General features: G+C 36.5%; 3 protein-coding genes across 4 annotated transcripts; 2 read left to right on the top strand and 1 right to left on the bottom strand.

Annotated features, from left to right (window-relative positions):
* Positions 1 to 1,221: 1,221 nt before the first annotated feature.
* On the bottom strand, positions 1,222 to 6,644 carry nxt2 (nuclear transport factor 2-like export factor 2). 2 transcript variants are annotated; one of them, XM_046849530.1, is made up of 5 exons: positions 6,574 to 6,644; positions 6,103 to 6,201; positions 5,907 to 5,993; positions 3,425 to 3,569; positions 1,222 to 1,543 (listed from the first exon to the last, which is right to left on the bottom strand). In XM_046849530.1, exons 2-5 carry the CDS (start codon positions 6,115 to 6,117, stop codon positions 1,359 to 1,361), a joined length of 432 nt encoding a protein of 143 aa, XP_046705486.1. In that variant the 5' UTR covers positions 6,118 to 6,201; positions 6,574 to 6,644; the 3' UTR covers positions 1,222 to 1,358. The 2 variants fall into 2 exon arrangements, with proteins under 2 accessions (XP_046705486.1, XP_046705485.1); XM_046849529.1 differs by lacking the exon at positions 6,574 to 6,644 and adding an exon at positions 6,308 to 6,461.
* psmd10 (proteasome 26S subunit, non-ATPase 10) lies at positions 6,585 to 9,182 on the top strand. The gene is made up of 5 exons (XM_046849528.1): positions 6,585 to 6,745; positions 6,864 to 6,962; positions 7,065 to 7,211; positions 8,701 to 8,867; positions 8,947 to 9,182. The coding sequence occupies exons 1-5, from the start codon at positions 6,632 to 6,634 to the stop codon at positions 9,098 to 9,100; spliced, it is 681 nt and encodes a 226-aa protein (XP_046705484.1). The 5' UTR covers positions 6,585 to 6,631; the 3' UTR covers positions 9,101 to 9,182.
* Positions 9,183 to 13,670: 4,488 nt separating this feature from the next.
* LOC124385687 (uncharacterized protein C21orf140 homolog) lies at positions 13,671 to 14,417 on the top strand. Its single transcript, XM_046848886.1, has one exon. The coding sequence runs from the start codon at positions 13,671 to 13,673 to the stop codon at positions 14,415 to 14,417; it is 747 nt and encodes a 248-aa protein (XP_046704842.1).
* The last annotated feature ends 4,911 nt before the right edge of the window (positions 14,418 to 19,328 follow it).

The following is a 19,328-nucleotide window of genomic DNA, read 5'->3' as shown; positions in this document are numbered from 1 at the left end:
TGAGACTCGTTTAAAGGGACAACATTCCGACTTACACAACCATACAATTGCATATAAAATGCCATCACTTTCAGCTATTTGTATTTTTGTAAAACAAAAACAAACAAAAGAAATCTCGGTTTGTATTTTCATCTTTCTAATACCAGTAACGTGAAAATCCAAAGTCGGGAAAAAAAAATGTTTGTTACAAGACGAGGTTGTCACTGTACAGAGAAGCTGTGCTTCGTTGCGAAAGTCAGCAGCAGTATGGTGATCTCATTGTGCCTTCTGAATGGGCTTTTTAAATAGCAATGAGCTCCCGGTAGGAATTACGCAGACACTGATATTTGTGTACTATACTGTTTGAAAGGATTTACAATGCCTCCATGACTGATTCAGTTACTTTTCTTTTGTTTCATGTGCACTAAATGGTTTTTCAATTGTTAATATTGTGTTAATTTATTGAATTTTTGAAATCTATCGATCTTTGGAAGGACTCAGGACTGTAATATTGTAGCTGGCAGATATGAAGGGAAGTGTTTTTTTTTTTTTTTTTTACATTTTAGCAAATGTTTTTGTGTAAAAAAAAGAAAAGAAAAAAAACCCTGCCGAAGCTGATCATGTTAAACAGTTCCCAACACAGTCTGTAGAACATTTCACAATGTTTATGCGACTCGATTACCGACTTGAATTTAGACCATGCTTTTGTTTATTGAATTTTTTGTTCCAATAGTGCTGCAATTGTTTGTCTTGCCAGTATACACTGCCTAGTTCTTTTTGCACTATAATTTATTTGAGTTGCTGCTTCCGAAAATGCAGAATTCTATTGCGAAGTTATTGTCCGAACACCAATCTCATTTACCAAATATTTAATTCCTGTTGAGAAAAAAAAGTATTGTTCATTTGCACTGTTTATTTAATTTAACTGTGGATAATGTTATGTCATTATTAAAACAGCCACTGTAACAACAATGTCATTTGAAAGGAAATGGGATTGTGTGTTCATCCTTCTGGATGTTGTTCTAAAGAAAAAAATTATTTCATGAATTCAATTTATTTTTCCATCAAGCCTCAGGGTCCCAACTTAATTCTGTCAAACCATTTAAAATGTGAACGTTTGAGGATCCAGTTCATTCGCTTGAATGTTTTATGACCTATTTATTACATTTTGTGAACCACATTCTGTATGTAATATACGTTGTAATAATTAAAATGTTTTCTACGGAGCACATGTCCACCTTGTGATTGTGTAACAAATCTTTAATGTACAGCACACTTTCAAAACAAAACAATAGACTAGCCCTTGAAGTAACAGTCACTTGAGCTTCCACAATGGATTTTTCAATACAAACAGAACACGTAAAGCAAGAAGCTGTCATTCAGCTTGTCCAGTCTTGGAAGCGAAAACAGTCACTTGCGATTTTCCAAACTGGCTGGTCGCTGTTCGGGGATGCCTGAGCCGTTAAGAGGAAATTCTGATTGAAATATCTCTGCTTGCTCCCGTCAAACTTGACTGTACCCCCAGTGACCACCAGCAACGTTGTCTGGCCTTGAGTCGCTTGTTCTGTAATAAGAAAAAAAATTACACCATGAAAAATTATTTCACATATGATGAGGCAAAACTGAATTAGAACAGCAAATTATAGACCTTGTGTATAAACCTTTTAAAAGCTACTTAACACTGTAATAAGAACATCTACACCTGTTTATTTATGCAGTTTTATGATTAGTTAAAGCATGCAGGTACAGGTCAGAAGCAGGGCTGCAGCTATCGATTATTTTAGTAATCGAGTATTCTACCGATTATTCCAATGATTAATCGAAAATCGGATAAGTAGTAATTTTTCTTTATTAAAGAGCAATACGAAAGCTACAAGAGAAAAGACGGGTCTCCTAAAATTAACAAGGTATTGATTTCTTTTTAAGAAAAATGTACAATTTACTGCTGAAATTGCATACAAGATTATCTGTCAAAACTAAACCTATTTAATGCATTTAATTGCCATATTACATAAAAATACAAATATATAACAAAAATAATAAATAAAAATAATACTACATTTTAGATTACTCTAAAAATAAACACACTGTACAGTGTTTTCTTTAAGTTTAAGTTTTAAATGATCCCGTTTCCACCACATAAAAAAAAAAAAAGGTTTAAGTGCATAATTCTGACTTTATTTTTCTCTCAATTCTGACTTTATTTCTCGTAAACATCCGACATTTCTGGTGCCTACACTGGTAACCATGTTATGGGCCTAAAGTTTGAACCAGGGTTCGGAGGCTTAGTTTAATATCATTCGATTCTACACTATATTGCCAAAAGTATTGGGACACCTGGATTTTCTGCCATATGTGCTTCTTCTTACCACAAAGCAGGAGGCACACGTATGTATTGGACATCTTTGGATGCAGCATAATATAAAAGGGAGGCGGTAGCTCAGTGGTTAAGGCATTGTACGGTCACAGGTTCAAATCCCACCACCACTGAGCTGACACTGCTGGACTCTTGAGCAATGGCCTTAACTCTCCCCTATTTAGTTGTAAGTTGCTCTGGATAAGGGCGTCTGCCAAAGGCCATAAATGTAAATAATCAAGTTTTTCGTTCACTTGAACTTGGAAACCAGCAAGCTCCATGAAGATCTGCTTTACATGGTTTGGAGAGGAAGAGCTTGAGTGGCCTGCTATAGAACTCTGATCTCATCGCTACTGAAAACCTTTGAGATGAATGTAAACACTGACTGCACCTCAGGCCTCCTCACCTCACCCACATCAGTAACTGACATTACTAACACCCTTGTGGCTGATGAACACAAATGTGCACAAGCACACTCCAAAATGATGTGGAACATCATTAGAAGAGTGGCGGTTATTATGAGTAAATTGGGACTAAATGTGGAATGCAATGCTCAAAAAGTGCATACCATACTTATGACCCGGTATCCGCAAACATTTGGCAATATAGTGTATCTACTATTTAATGTGTAACGCTTTCTGACAAAGGGGGTGGCTAAAATAAATTTGGAATTGCGATTAAAAAAAATGTTCTTCTCTTTTTTTTGTATTTGAACTACCGTTTCAGCCCTAGTCTTCTAATTTCCTGTAATGTAGAAGGAGTTCCCTGAATGTTGTCTACATGGGATGCTATTTTTGTGACGCCACATGACACTATTGATAATGATAAAAATAAGTAACAATAGATGTGCTTTGCAGTCTGATTATCACTTGACTTGTCGCTTAGTCTTTTATGAAAAGGCAAGACAAATTTTTTTTTTTATAAAAATATTCACAAAAACGTTTTTAATCACTGATACGTGGCCAAATGACAGCCAAATTTAAAACAAGATTATAGTACTGGTGACATTATAACAGAAATAATAACCAGATACAGAATCACAGATGTTACACAGTGCCCTCTAACAATATCACAAAATAATGCACCTACCATGGACTGGCTGGCAGTCGAGCGATTGCACCTGAAATTCACTGGATGGAAGTGACTCAAAAAATTCTCCAAGGGCATCCTGTCCTGAAATGTTATTCCCGTTCCATACTAGCGTGGCTTTATCCAGGTACAGTCTTGTTAGGTTCTGAAAGTGGTAAAAGGCATTTTGTGTCATTCAGAAACAAATATCCAATTAACAAAGAACACCTTCAGGAAAATTTTTTACAAGAGGCATAGCAAAGTATTTCGGCTGAATGTTTAGAGAAACAAAGTGTTCAGATGCCAAGAGTGTGTAAAGCTGTTATTTATGCTAAGGGAGGATTTTTCAAAGAAAATAAAAGTTTAACATCTGTACATTTTTATATTTGTTTGGTCAAAGTAAATCTTCATAGTTAATTTGTTGCATAAAAACATAAGGAACATGAGGAACATGCGTATCCACATGAAGGTAATCACAGTCTGTAGTGAACAGTAATAAAGTAAATAAAATTAGTGAATTGGGTAGACTTTAACTTCACTACATTTCAAAGTCCAATATTTTACGTTTTACCTCAGCTGCATTTTGCAAAATCAGTCGTTCATTTTTACGAGTGGATAAAAAACTTAACTGGTCAAACACGCAGCAAGTGTCCAATCAGTGTAGAGCACGCGCTCTGTTTTAAACTTGTTTTAATTGCCGCTTGGTGTATCTACTTATCACCGAAATACAGTTCAGCATAAGTTCAACAGCAAGCAGAATATTTTGAGAGTAATAAATGATGGAAGAAACTCCCGACTCGAACTTGCCACAACACCCGTAAGCTTATTTGTGCGATTTGTAAAAGTAGTTTAAAAGAAGGTTTTGTGTTTATGATCATTTTAACAGATATCAATCAGTGTTTGACTCAATAAAATCATTCTATTAATAGATTTGTGTGTTAAGAGCAACAGAGTATTTTCACATAAACTGGATTGATTAAGCAGTCAGCCTTGTGACAAAAAGGATAATAGGAACATTATAGCCGTAATAAATCATAGTACTTTGGATACTTAAGAAGATTTTTTAGGTAAATACTTTTGCACTTTTGTCAAAGTTTAAAAGGAAGCACTTTTTTTTACCTATTTTATCTCTACTTTAATACAATTACATGGTTTGTGTACTTTGTCCACCACTGTTCACAGTATGTCGGAAATTTTGGTCCCCCTGTCTTTTTAAAATATTGATTAAAATGTATTTCCTTTAATTGCTTTCCCCCTGTTCCTTTTTTTAAATACAATTAAATTACATACAGCAGTGGTTCTCATCTGTTTTTTGTTCTATTGCTACTTCCTAAAAACTGAACAACCACCTTCCTTTAACATTGAAAAAGTGTGGGTTGTGTAACCATATTGTATTTACTGAATTTGGCTGATGTCTAGAGCGATATGTTTTCTCCTCATTTATGCCCGGACCACTGAGTTACCACTGCCCCTCATTTCTGTTGTAAAGATGTTACAATGCTCTCCGCTGTCACTCCTAGTGTGTTTGAAATTTCATCATACATACTGCGTATAAAATGCACAGCACTGCTGAGATTTTTTTTTTTAACAAAATTAAACAATAACACTGTTTGCTAAAGCAGTACTAAGCTGTAAGGTTCTATTCTCAATAACAGCAACAATCAATATTATCTTTTGGTTTTTAAATGCATATGAACAAGTTAAGGTAAAGGGGCATTTATATAAAAATGCTAAATTTCTTTTTCTATAATATCATGATATAAATAAACCATGACATTTTAGTCTAGATAATACACTATACGAACAAAAGTATTGGGACACCCGAGTTTCCCAGCCGTATGTGGTTCTTTACCTAAAGCTGAAGGCACACAAATTGTATCGGGGTTTTTGGATGCAGTAGCATTAAAGTTTCCCTTCAATTTAACTAGGAGACCCAAAACCTGTTCCAGCATAACAATGCCCCTGTGCACAAAGCAAACTCCATGAAGATATGCTCTGCATGGGTGGGAGTGGAAGATCTCCTGCTATAGAGCTCTGATCTCAACCATAATGAATGTAAACACTGACTGCACACCAGGGTCCCTCACATCACCTACATCGGTACCTGACTTTACTAAAACCCTCGTGTCTGAATCTCACACAAATCTCCACGAGCACACTCCAAAATCTAGTGGAACGTCTGAGAAGAGTGGAGGAAATGATAAGGGGGACTAAATTTGTTATGTGGTGCTCAAAAAGCACATACTATGATAATTTTTTGGCAATATAGTGTGCATTTGTTAGAAGCTTTAAATCCAGAGTGCCTTACAGTTATCTCAGGTATACAGTTGAGGGTTATGGGCTTTGCTCAGGTGCCCAGCAGTACCTTACGTTTAGAAGTCTAATATTTAACCACTGGGCTACCCTTTCCCCGTTATACTACTGTGTAAATGTTTAACAATAACACCGATTATTTTTTTTATTTTTTATATTGAATTTAATTAAATATATGTATTATACGAACTCGTCTTTTCTTGTCCATGCAGTCATAGTAAATGTTGACGAACTCCTCGGAGTATCTGCACGACTGATCCACTTTAGTCCTGAAATCCTGTTGATCAGAGAGATAAATCAGTTTAATATCGGTTAGTAGGTAAAAACGAAATAATTCGTTTTCTAATAAACAGCTCTCGAGAAGGAAAAAAATGGGGTAAACTTGCAATTGTGGAAGCCATACTGGTGAGTTCACCCCTTGTGACGTCCTTCTTTAGGTTTGTTCTGTTAATAGGTATTTCCTGACTGTAGGATCCAAACGCTTACTAGTCCAGCACATATACAAAATCGCGTCTTAACCAGATACACACAATATACACACACACACACACACACATATATATATATATTAATATATAAAGTTTACCATACAATTAAAATGAAGCAAACACACTAGTCCTCTGAGAAAAGCGTGTTCTGGTAAATGTAGTCCGCGTATTCTTACTCCCGATATTTTAGTTCCCACTATTCTTTGCTATCTCATAACAAGCAATTGCGTTTTATGATAAAATTAAATAATTATTAATTTTGTATATATTTATGCAGTTTATGTATACTTTATCTGTATAGACAATACAGTGCATTAGAATATCAGCTATATGTATACTTTTAAATTGACATCTTGATTGTTTCCATACCGGATACATTTGAGCGTAACGCTTGTTGTAAACTTTGCGGTCTGTATTGCAAGTTAATATGGAGGGATCTGTGTCCAACTTGGAGATCTGTAATTTGGCCTACACGGGCAAATTTGATCAACTTAAATCATGTATTTTGTCTGACAGAAGTTTGGCAGAGAAAACAGATCAGGTGTGTGTTGCGTGCTTATGAAATATTCAGCAAGCTGTAGATAGCCAAATAGCTAATAGCCACATGTCTTTTCTGTGACGTCTTGTTGATTTCTTGCTGTTTGTGTTCATCCGTACAGGACCACAGGACCGCTCTGCACTGGGCATGCTCAGCTGGACATGCACAGATCGTCCAGTTTCTTTTGGATCTTGGAGTTGAGGTGGATATTAAGGATGATGTGAGTCAGCATCTTTTTTTTATCTGCATGGTCACTCCTATTCCACTGCAATGTTTCAGTATGATGATATTTCCCATTCTGTATGTTTGACACCATTTTCAGGCATCTTGGACTCCTCTGCACATTGCAGCTTCTGCAGGAAGAGAGGAGATTGTTAGATATTTAATAGGCAAAGGAGCACAACTGAATTCAGTCAACCAGAATGGCTGCACTCCATTACATTACGCTTCATCAAAGGACCAATATGAGGTAGTTTCAGAAATCTTAATGTGTAGAAACTAATAAAATTCTTAATTGCATTAATAAAACCTGGAAGAAAAGTGGTGATTCATCATCTTCAAGGATTAAATGTGGTCTGAAAACAAAATCTCGAGTAAATGTTTGATGAAATCAAATTGTACAAAAACTGTGTTCATAGTGAAATTAAGAGCATTTCCAGATGTGCAATGTGGCATTAAGAACTAAACAGTTGTACAGCCTTAAGAAAACCATAAATCACTAAGGATAATTGGGGAAAAAAAGCTTCAATTTGTCCGAAACATAAAGATTGGCATCTGGCACAATGTAAAAAGTTTCTGTGGTCTGATGAGTCAAGCCTACCCTGTCCTAGATTTATAGGTGCATCAGGGTATGAAGAGAGGTGGATCAAGTAATACACCCATTGCTTTAGTTAGTCAGCTCTAAGTTAACCATTGTTATGTGACAAAAAAAGCCGACTCCAGCTGACTCACCTGAATATAAATAAATAAATAACCATTTTTCCATCAAGTGACTTTTTCTTCCTTGATGGCTGGGGCATCAGCCAACATGACAATGCCAGGATTCATCATGCTCAAATTGAAAGAATGGTTCAGGTCCAGATCCAGAACATAACCTCCTTGGGAAACATGCTGGAGAAGACTTTGCACAGCGATTTGATTCTCCCTTCATTAATACTTAAGCTTGGCAAGAAATTAAAGCAATATATATATAATATATATATTATATATATACACACACACACACACATTACTGTATAGAGTACACACCTTGTAAGAACAATCATTTGGTAAAAAACCTAATAATTGACGCAATCCAATGTTCGATATTTAAGGAGCACTTTCTAGTGTTTCTTTGCAAAAAAGAAACAATTAGTTCTTTTCTAACATCTTGTATTTATTTGTATCATGTTTTGGTATAATTGTACTTATTACTTTACTTCATTACATTTAAGGAATAACATGCCTATCCTTGTTACTTCAAAGTTAATGCATAAATTGAGTTAAATCTTTGGCAAGGTCACGTCTGTAACTCCACTGTTGTCAAAGATTTTTTGCAAATAAACACTAGAAAGTGCTCCTTAAATATCGAACATTGGATTGCGTCAATTATTAGGTTTTTTATAATAATGGCTCATTATAATTAAGTAGATGCAAAAAGCAAGTACTTTTGGACTTTCAATGAAACAGAAATTTTTTTTTTTTTACTTTTTCCATAGTAATATTTAAGCACAGGATTTGTACTTTGACTTAAAGAACTGAAATGGTGAACTTCATTCATTGATGGACGGGATAAACTGTATTTGACTAAGTGGGCATAGTAACACATGCTATAGACAGTAATAAAATAAAACTTAAAAAATTAAAAATGTCCAGGTGTGATTTGTTGTTTTAGATAAAATTGTGGGTTAGATTTGTCTGCCTCTGTAGTTAGTGGTGTTTACCATTTACACATTTCTTATTTATTTATTTTTTAACAGATCGCCTTGCTTTTACTGGAAAATGGTGCCGACCCGAATGCTACAGATAAACTGAAATCCACACCTCTACACAGAGCCTCAGCAAAAGGGAACTATCGTCTCATCCAACTCCTCCTAAAACAGAGTGCTTCTACTAATATTCAGGACTCTGAAGGCAACACACCACTGTGAGTGTTTTGATTTGAATGTGCTCTATCACTTCCCTGTCTGTGACTTCTGTACTAATGGTGTCTCTGTTTTCACCAGCCACCTTGCATGTGACGAGGAGCGAGCAGAGGCTGCAAAGCTCTTAGTTGAACATGGTGCCAGCATTTACATTGAGAATAACGAGGAAAAGACGCCTTTACAGCTCGCCAAAGGTGGACTTGCGAATATTCTTAAGAGAATTGTAGAAGGCTGAAGTGATGAGACAATTTGTGCATCAGTTGCTTCTGGCTGGTTGACAGATATTCATCGTTATTAAAAAAGGACTGCAGTCTGTACTTGAGTGTGTGAGAGTGATGTCTGATGTTTCAAATATTTTCAGTTTTGTATTTTTCTTCTGATTCTTTCGGCTGCTCCCATTACGGGTCGCCACAGCGGATCATCCGTCTCCATACCACCCCCTGTCCTCTACATCTGCCTCTTTCAAACCAAAATATTCTTGTATTCTGGGTTCAATCAAATAAAATGCACATCTCTTTAACCTACATCTAACACACAATGTATTTTAATCTTTTATTCGGGAGCAAGTTGGTGTGATATTTAAAAATATTACAATGATATTTTAAAATCTTAAACATCATTACAGTTAATTCGGGTGATTGAATGTACTTGTAACAGTTAAATAAATTATTTAATTACAGCTAATAATGTATTTTGGGTATAAGAGAGATGAAGGGGAAAAAACGCTATTACAATAAAAAATAAAAAAAAATCCTCTAGCAATCCATCCATCTATTTTCTTTATCGCTTATTCTACACAGGGTCATGTAGCGGCTTCTCCCAGGTAAACCCTGGATTGGATGACAACTTTCTATCAATGTACAATTCCACACCCACGCACACACTACAGACATTTTGGAAATGCTAATCCAGTTACAATGCCTGCCTTTGAACTGGAAGAGGTACAGAAATAGCCTACATTCTTTAGTCAGAAACCAAAACAATAGAGATTTTACATGGCACTTTCCCTGTTTGGAAGAGCATAGAGATACGCTGAGCATCAAATCAAATCAAATCAAATTTTATTTGTCACATACACATACATACAGGGTACGACATGCAGTGAAATGCTTTTAACGACGGTCCGGCATGAGGGAATAAAATAGGGTAAAAAGGGGAATAAAAATATAAATATAATAACAAAATTTAAGAAAAATATAGTAAGAAAAAGAAGGCAGATAAATAAAGATATAAGGATATCTAAATATATATGTATATATACATATATATACACATACACAGAAAATGTTTATGGCAGTGTGCAGTTAACCAGTAAACAACAGTAAACAAGTTAGGCATGTTTTTGATTGTCCAAAAGTGTCCGTGGCCAGTAAGGTGTGGTGTAAAGTGTCCTTGTGCGGAATGGTGTGGTATAAAAAAAAGAATATAAGAAATATGAAATAAATATGAAAAAGAAAATGAAAATATGAAATGAAAAGTGCACTGTGCTGTGCAAGTCCAGTGTATAATGTGCCGTAGCACGAAAAGTGTGATTGTGCAGGGGAAAAAAAAGGGTGATGATGGAGAGAGTGGGCCAGTTTTTTAGATCCTGGGTGTTTCCTGGTTTAAACACCGAATGGCCTGCGGGAAGAAGCTCCTACTCATTCTCTCTGTGTTCGCCTTCAGGGAGCGGAAGCGTTTCCCCGAACGCAACAGAGAAAAGAGTCCATTGTTGGGATGGCTGAGGTCCTTCACAATTTTCCTGGCTCTGGTCCTGCACCGCATGCTGTAGATGTCCTGCAGGTCATGGAGCTCGGTGTGGATGGTACGTTCAGCTGAACGCACCACCCTCTGGAGGGCTCGTCTGTCCTGCATGGTGCTGTTCCCGAACCAGGAACTGCATGTAGACAGCAACAAAAAACTGCATGTAGACAGCAACAAAAAACTGCATGTAGACAGCAACAAAATTTTTTTTTATTTTTTGACTCTGATCGGTCAGAAGTACCTCATTTTACAGCAGTCAGTTGCTACAAGGGTAGGCAAAAGAGTTACTACACTACTAAGGCAATTAATCATACAACTCACTGCAAGGATAAGCAAAGGAGCTACCAGATAGATCATCAAACAGATTTCTGCTAGAAGAACCTACGTTTCTACGAAGATAACACATCACCAGTTTTTCTGTAACCATGCCTCTAAAACTGATGAATGTCGTGCGACAAATGTGTCGAAGAAATATGAGCAGCCAATCAGGAAAGAAAGCATACTTCAGCGAAGTTAAAGAATTGCAAAGCAAAGGATTCTATCCAGTTCATGTTGGCAAAACAGAAATTAACAATGATCTTATCACTGGGGACATGTCATTCATTTTCAATCCACAAATCGCTAAGCAAAAATGGCAAACTTCCTGGAGCATTATCCATGCTGGTGGACCATTTGGTTGGGTTCCCTGGAAATACAAGATGTATCCTCATTTAAGTAACCTTAAAGTAAAACCAGATGAGACCATATTTCCAGAGTTGTGTGCTCAGTTAGATGACCACTATGGGAACTGTGCCATCATAGTCAACCCAGAAGATTCAGAAGTCTCGAAATATTCTCTCTATCCTACATCTCCAGTGGAGTTTTCACCACTCATCTGTTGTCCAAAAGTGGCTGAATCCTATGGCCATCAAATGCTGCAAACACCACCCGAGTACCAGGCACATCTAAATCCTCTCAACATCGCATGGTCCACTGTCAAGTGGTTCATACATAACAACAGAGAACAATACACAGAGAGATGTATCTACAGAAAGGACTGGATTGAAGTGACACACATTGAGGAGTTAGTAAAGGCAGCTATCTCTGGTATGACCGAACGCAAATGGAAGAATGCAGTACCAAAAGAGTTGGAGACATTGACAAGTCTCTTGACATGCAATTAGGAATGGGTTCACACCCTATTTCTGTCAAGTCAGGTTTGAGCTATTAAAGACAGATATGATATGATATGATATGATATGATATGATATGATATGATATGATATGATATGATATGATATGATTATAAATAAAATGATAAATATAAATACTTTCACTGATCAAGGATCCTTTTTAAAACTTAGCTTTATTTATTATTGTACATTTTGTAGTTGTAAGTGTAGGGGGTACAAAGAACAATATGATTCAAAAGTAATAATGAAATAATGTAGTCTAAATGAAAGATAAAAATTAGTCTTATTGATGTAAAGAAAGTTATTAAGTATTATAATTAGTCAGAAGTGTAATTTTTTAGTATCCTGTAGAGAGAATCTTAAACACACTATGTATGGTGACATGTGCTGTGTTGCACACAATATAGTTTCAGCATCACACCATGGGAGCCGCCATCAAACAAGCAGGCAGGCTACGAGAGAGCATATTTACATTTCAAAAGAGAACAAGTCTTTTATCAGCTTATATAATAATATATCAATATTGGACAATTTATTTGGTATTAGTATTGTATGAGGAGGTCAGGTGCATCAGAGAACTATGTAAGGGTGGTGCAGGACATGTATGAGGACAGTGTGACAGCAGTGAAGTGTGCAGAAGGAACGACAGACTTGTTCAAGGTGGAGGTTGGACTGCATCAGGGACCGGTTCTGAGCCCTTGCCTTTTTGCAATGGTGATGGACAGGTTGACGGACGAGGTCAGACAGGAGTCTCCGTGGACTATGATGTTTGCGGATGATATTATGATGAGGTTTTGGTTGGGGTTGACGAGGATGGACAGGATTAGAAGTAAGTTTATTAGAGGGACAGCGGATGTAGGGTGTTTGGAGACAAGGTGAGGCAGGTGCAATTGAGGTGATTTGGACATGTGCAGAGGAGGGACATGGGATATATTGGTAGGAGAATGCTGAGGATGAGCCACCAGGAAGGAGGAAAAGAGGAAGGCCAAGGAGGAGGTTTTTTGTGGATGTGGTGAGATAAGACATGCAGGTAGTTGGTTTGAAAGTGGCAGATGTAGAGGACAGGGGGGTATTGAGAGGGATGTTTCACTGTGGTGACCCCTAATGGGAGAAGCCAAAAGAAGAAGAAGATATTGGGCAATTAGGAGAGCGCACTCAGGGATGCAACAGTCGCTTGTCTGTTTTCATTTCCAGCTCTAGTCAAAGCATCTATGATTTTCTGGTGTCTATTTGACATGTGTTTTTTTTCCTTAGGAAAAATTATGTGGGTTTACCAACCATCTGTGTGTGTTTGGTGCTTAGTTGCCTCCTTAGTTTGAAGGGCTTCATGCTTTCATTTGCTAGTCTCTCACCACACTTAATTCTTACCTTAGCTTCCATTGCTTAAATAAAACCGAATTTAGGATAACCGTCCAAATAAGTCTTTGTTTTTTTATTTTCAGCACATAAAACTATCTTTTCCCTAGCATTTTGCCATATTTTCTCATTGCTGCATCTTTTATTAAAGCTACGTCTGTACGGTCTCACCTTTTCGAAACGCTGCAAAGAAATTCTCGACATTAAAGAAATTTCTTCCCTTTTCATAAATGAATTATTAAAAAAAAATTCAGAATTGATTAATTATCGTGCAGTTATAAATGAAATACATTATTTAAAATTTTTTTAAAATATTTAGCGACCCCTAGTGGTGGTCGCGACCCCCTGCTTTGGGTCGGTGATGTAAAATTCTCTGATGTCACAGTACTTTGCTTCTGTGTATTAAAACTCGCTGCATAATCTACAGCAGGCATTCACTGCAAGGGTGATCGAAAGAGCTACTAGACAGATCATCTGGCATAATAATTTATCAGGTGACTACGAAGATTACCCATTACCAGTTTCTCTGTAATCATGCGTCTAAAACTGATGAACATTGGACGACAAATGTGGCAACGAAATATGAGCAGCCAATCAGGACGCACAGCGTACATCAGTGAGGTTCAAAAATTGCAAAGCAGCAGTTTCTATCCGGTTTATGTGGGCAAAACAGAGATTAATGAACGCCTTCTCACTGGAGACATATCATGCACTGTCAATCCAAAAAAGGAGACACAGAAACCCCAGCCTTTATGGAGCATCATTCATGCTGGTGGAGCACGTGGTTGGGTTCCCTGGAACTACAAGTTACATGCTTACTTGAGTAACTTTAAGGTGAGAGCAGATGAGACCATATTTCCAGAGTTGTGTTCTACGTTAAAGGACCACTATGGAAAATGTGCCATTATTGTCAACCCAAAAGTCTCAGAAGACACTCAGAACGGAAAGACTGAAAATTCTCTCTATCCTACATTTCCAGTGAAGTTTTTACCAATGATCTGTTGTCCAAAAGTGGCTGAATCCTATGGCCATAAAATGTTGAGGACTTTCAACTACTATTCACCTATCAACATCGCATGGTCCAATCTTAAGTGGTTTATAAAAATCAACAGAGAAAAATTCACAGAGGAGATACTCTGCGGACAGATCCGGCATAAAATGATAGACTTTGATGAGTTATTAGAGGCAGCTCTTAATAACATGACCCCAGACAAATGGAAGGACGCAGTAACAAATGAGTTGGAGAGCCGTTCTAAACAGGAATACAAACCCACACACTGATGGGTTTAAAGTCAGGTTCCAGCTTTGGTAGAAAAGTAATATGAATATAACTAAAATTATAAATAAAAATACTTCTACTGACCAAAGATTCTTTTTGAAAATTAGCTTTATTTATTGTTGTATATATATTTTTTAAATGTTACCGTAAATGGGGACCTCTAGTGTATGGACATTAGGAACAGTATTTTATTTATATATAAATAAAATTTATTTTTTATTAATCGGTTAAATTTTTTTTTTATTTTTTAATCAAGCTGTTTTGCTTATTATAACTATATAGAAGGTGTACAGTGTGTGTGTGTGTGTGTGTGTGTGTGTGTGTGTGTGTGTGTGTATATATATATATATATATATATATATATATATATATATATATATATATATATATATATATATATATATATATATAATTGTCCTTTAAAATCTTTAATATTTATATTTTAAGGCATATAGAGGCTGCTTGTTGAGGAGTGAATGGAGGACTTCTCCTTGAATAAATTCACTCATGCTGGGTTGTTTCTTTCTGTTAAAAAATAAATAAATAAATAAAGCATTTGAGTATGCAATGGGTAAATTGTGTAAATTAACATTTGTATTGTTTTTAATGTTAATTGCATATGGCAAGTTGACAACCATGCTTTAAACAAAATATACAGACATTTTGTTTAGTTGTGGGGATATAAGCATCTAGAATATAAATACATTTTGTATAATACTTAAATTATGAAATCATGTTTGAAAACAGATAAGTTAACGGTTGTAGTAGACAAATGCTATGAAAAAAGAGAATGAAATGAAGAAACACAGCAAGCTAGCCGGCTTTAAAATAAAGGAAAAAATGTGCATTGGTGTAAAAATGCATAAGTATTTGCTGAAACCTCAACATTGACTGGAAATGTATTCGTTTATGTTAGATTTTTATCATGTCCGAAACAAAAACTTAATTCTTGGAGTGGTTTCTCATGTGATCAACGATGTCTTTTCAGATCAGGGAAGAATTACACAACACACAGAATGTTGCAATGTTCTTCTTCAGTTTAATGAGGATAACAGACACTGGAAATATTTATATACTGGGAATATACTATATTTAAATACTGGGAAAAACCAAACCTAAAATGGTTCCTGGTTGGGTTAGAAGACACAGTAACCAGAGATGTGTAAGTCCAAACAAAGACTTTTTGTATACCTTACATACTCTAATCGTAAAGGTCCAATAGACACTGAATAAATGGGTTATATTGGTAAGAGAATGCTAAAGATGGAGCCACCAGGAAGGAGGAAAAGAGGAAGGCCAAGGAGGAGGTTTATGGATGTGGTGAGAGAAGACATGCAGGTAGTTGGTTTGAAAGAGGCATATGTAGAGGACGGGGGGGTATGGAGACGGATGATTCACTGTAGAAGAAGAAGAAGACTATGTCATGAGTGAGGTGATTGTGCAACCTGACACTCGCGAGTCACGACAGAACAGATCCAATGCGACTGTCCCGAATTTACAAACAAACAGTTTAAACAATAACACTTAATTAAACTGTACCATTTTCACATGATGATGAAATCAGTTTTTGAAATGAAAATACACTAGCAGACGTGATTGTTGATGTCGGCTCCTGTGGTATGATGCTGCCTCAGTGAAGTGTGGAGCTTTAGCTTGTTAACTGGATTGTAACAGATGGACTTCAGGCTTTTCCAGTCAATATAAGCGCTAACTGTTTTTTTTCTCTCCCTCATTTCCAGAAAAACTTTGGACTTTTTCAGTAGCCAGTATCCGTGTAGTCGTGGCGAAAACCTCAGTACAGAAATCTCAATCAGACTCAAATCCCTGCTAATCACAATCAGTCCACAGTTAAACACAATATAATGCAATCTATGTAACCACTTTTTATAGAAATGAACAGGATTTTTATGGAAGGTTTATTTTAACAGAGAGAGACAGAATATAAAAAGAAATCAGGAAAAAACGTTATACAAATGTTGTGAAATAACTATTTGATCCCGTACCAAATGAGCAAGAAATCTGACTCCCAGTCGTGTCCCTTTAGGAAAATATTTCTAATATCAACTTGTTATGAGTATAAAAGACAGCTGTCACAGATGGTGACGGCCAAGGCAACAATCTGATGGTGTCGTAGCTCATTCCAGCCTTGTGCAGGGCTACAATCTTGTCCCTGACATCCTTTGACAGCTCTTTGGTCTTTCCCATGGTGGTGGAGATGTTTAACCCTTTTTGCTTTTTGAAAAACTGGGTGTCTTGCTGATTTTTCTGTTCCGCTCTCGTCTGTTTTTAAAACTTTTCTTTCCCGTTTAGACATCCCAATTTCCTCTACGTCTTTCTTGCGTTTTGCATCTAGCTGTGAACATGTAAAGCGTCGCGCACGCGCAGTTGTTTCCGGTTAGCATTATTTTTTTATTTTACTATTAATTCAGGATTGGATATGATTTCAAATATAGTTAAGTGCAACACTTCAAACAAAACATACTTAAGTACCATAATTTCCGGACTATTAAGCGCACCCAAATATAAGCCGCACCCACTGAATTTTACAAAGATTTTTATTTTGAATATAAATAAGCCGCATCTGTCTATAAGACGCAGGTGTCTACACTGAAACTAATGAACTTTACACAGGCTTTAACGAAAGATAGTGTCTGTTACACGGCTTGTATCTAAACAGTAGCCTAACAAGAAAGTCATTGTTCACTGTCTTCCTCCTTCTTTGAAGCTTTTCTCCGGATGCCGTGCAGCTCAGAACACAGGTGAAGTGCGTTTTTTCATGCCCGGTTGTTTTCAATGCATTTCCTGTAGACAGTCTAAGTGAGCAGCAGGTCAAACCTCAGAGGAACCTCATCCATATTTATGATGTGGTGCGGTCTGATTCAGTGGGAGCGCATCTGATTTAATATAAAGAGTTTCATTGGTTCACCTGAACCCGTTCGGCAATTTCATTGGTCTAATATTATGGGTCTCAGTTTTTTGGCTTGAAGTTTGTGAAACCGGGAAAAACCCAGGAAAAATCCATAAATTAGCCGCTTCATTGTTTAAGTCACGGGGTTCAAAGCGTGAGAAAAAAGTAGCGGCTTATAGTCCGGAACAAATACTACTCAATTACAATAACGTGAGTAAATGTAGTTTGTTACTTTCCACCTCTGGTGTTTTATTAGAATATTTTCCATCTGCAATGTTCATATTCTTTATATTGTACAATTTTATATCTTATATTTTTGCACATATTAAATTTTGTTCCTCTTAGTTAGTTATCTATTTTCTCAATCTGATCACACTGTGACTCCCAACAGGAAAAGCAGAAGCAAAATAAATGAATTGATTAACGATAACGTTTATTATTCATCATAATACAAATAATCTGATGGTTTACATGATTAAATTAGATTAGGTTGGGGGCGGGGGGTGTAGTTCTGTCTGAAACTGACATTCCACCGTAATGTAAAATTCTGTGTGACGTCACAGTACCATACTCTCGGATATAAAAGCTCTACAAATTCTACTGCAGTCAGTTGCTACAAGCGTAAACAAAAGAGTTACTACAGTACTAAGGCAAATAATCATACAACTCACTGCAAGGATAAGCAAAGGAGCTACCAGATAGATCATCAAACAGATTTCTGCTAGAAGAACCTAATAAGTTACTAAGAAGATAACACATCACCAGTTTTTATGTAATCATGCCTCTAAAACTGATGAGCGTTGTGCGACAAATGTGTCAAAGAAATATGAGCAGCCAATCAGGAAAGTTTAGGAAAGCATACTTTAGCGAGGTTCAAAAATGGCAAAGCAAAGGATTCTATCCGGTTCATGTTGGCAAAACAGAAATTAACAATGATCTTATCACTGGGGGCAATTTTATTTTTGATCCACAAATCGCTAAGCAGAAATTGCAAACTTCCTGGAGCATTATCCATGCTGGTGGAGCATTTGGTTGGGTTCCCTGGAAATACAAGTTGTATCCTCATTTGAGTAACCTTAAGATAAAACCAGATGAGACCATATTTCCAGAGTTGTGTGCTCAGTTAGATGACCACTATGGGAACTGTGCCATCATAGTCAACCCAGAAGTTTCAGAGGTCTCAAACGTTTTAGAAGAATGTCAGCACTTGAACCCTGAATGTTCTCTCTATCCTACATCTCCAGTGGAGTTTTCACCACTCATCTGTTGTCCAAAAGTGGCTGAATCCTATGGCCATCAAATGCTGCAAACACCACCCGAGTACCAGGCACATCTAAATCCTCTCAACATCGCATGGTCCACTGTCAAGTGGTTCATACATAACAACAGAGAACAATACACAGAGAGATGTATCTACAGAAAGGACTGGATTGAAGTGACACACATTGAGGAATTAGTAAAGGCAGCTATCTCTGGTATGACCGAATGCAAATGGAAGGATGCAGTAGCAAAAGAGTTGGAGACATGCAATTAGGAATGAGTTCACACCCTATTTCTGTCAAATCAGGTTTCAGCTATTATAGACAAGTAATATGACTATAAATAAAATCATACTTTTACTGACAAAGCATCCTTTTAAAACTTAGCTTTATTTATTATTGTACATTTTGTAGTTGTAAGTGTAGGGAGTACAAAAAACAATATGATTCAAAAGTAATAATGAAATAATGTAGTCTAAATGAAATATAAAAATTAGTCTAATTGATGTAAAGAAAGTTATTAAGTATTATAATTAGTCAGACGTGTAAGGGAATCTTAAACACACTAAGTATGGTGACGTACACACAATATGGTTCCATCATTTCAAAAGCACAACTGATTATTTTATCAGCTTATATTATAATATTCTAATTATATTGGGAAATTGATATTGGGCAATTAGGAGAGCGCACTTAAAGGATGCCTGTTTTTATTTCCAGCTGTAGTCCAAGCATCTCTGATGTTC

This window comes from Silurus meridionalis, chromosome 5 (genome assembly GCF_014805685.1).
Source record: "Silurus meridionalis isolate SWU-2019-XX chromosome 5, ASM1480568v1, whole genome shotgun sequence".
In the NCBI taxonomy this organism is placed as follows: domain Eukaryota; kingdom Metazoa; phylum Chordata; class Actinopteri; order Siluriformes; family Siluridae; genus Silurus; species Silurus meridionalis.
Note: the sequence above shows the minus strand (reverse complement) of the source record. Positions and strands in the feature narration are given on the sequence as shown.

Bases quoted from the DNA above. Each gene is read 5' to 3' on its own strand.
- nxt2 (XM_046849530.1), bottom strand. The intron at 3,570-5,906 runs GTTCGTATAATA...TACCACTTTCAG, and splicing joins GCATGGACAAGAAAAGACGA to AACCTAACAAGACTGTACCT. The intron at 1,544-3,424 runs GTAGGTGCATTA...TTCTTATTACAG, and splicing joins CGACTGCCAGCCAGTCCATG to AACAAGCGACTCAAGGCCAG.
- psmd10 (XM_046849528.1), top strand. From the start codon at position 6,632: ATGGAGGGATCTGTGTCCAACTTGGAGATCTGTAATTTGGCCTACACG. The intron at 6,746-6,863 runs GTGTGTGTTGCG...TCATCCGTACAG, and splicing joins TGGCAGAGAAAACAGATCAG to GACCACAGGACCGCTCTGCA. The intron at 7,212-8,700 runs GTAGTTTCAGAA...ATTTTTTAACAG, and splicing joins CATCAAAGGACCAATATGAG to ATCGCCTTGCTTTTACTGGA.
- LOC124385687 (XM_046848886.1), top strand. From the start codon at position 13,671: ATGCGTCTAAAACTGATGAACATTGGACGACAAATGTGGCAACGAAAT.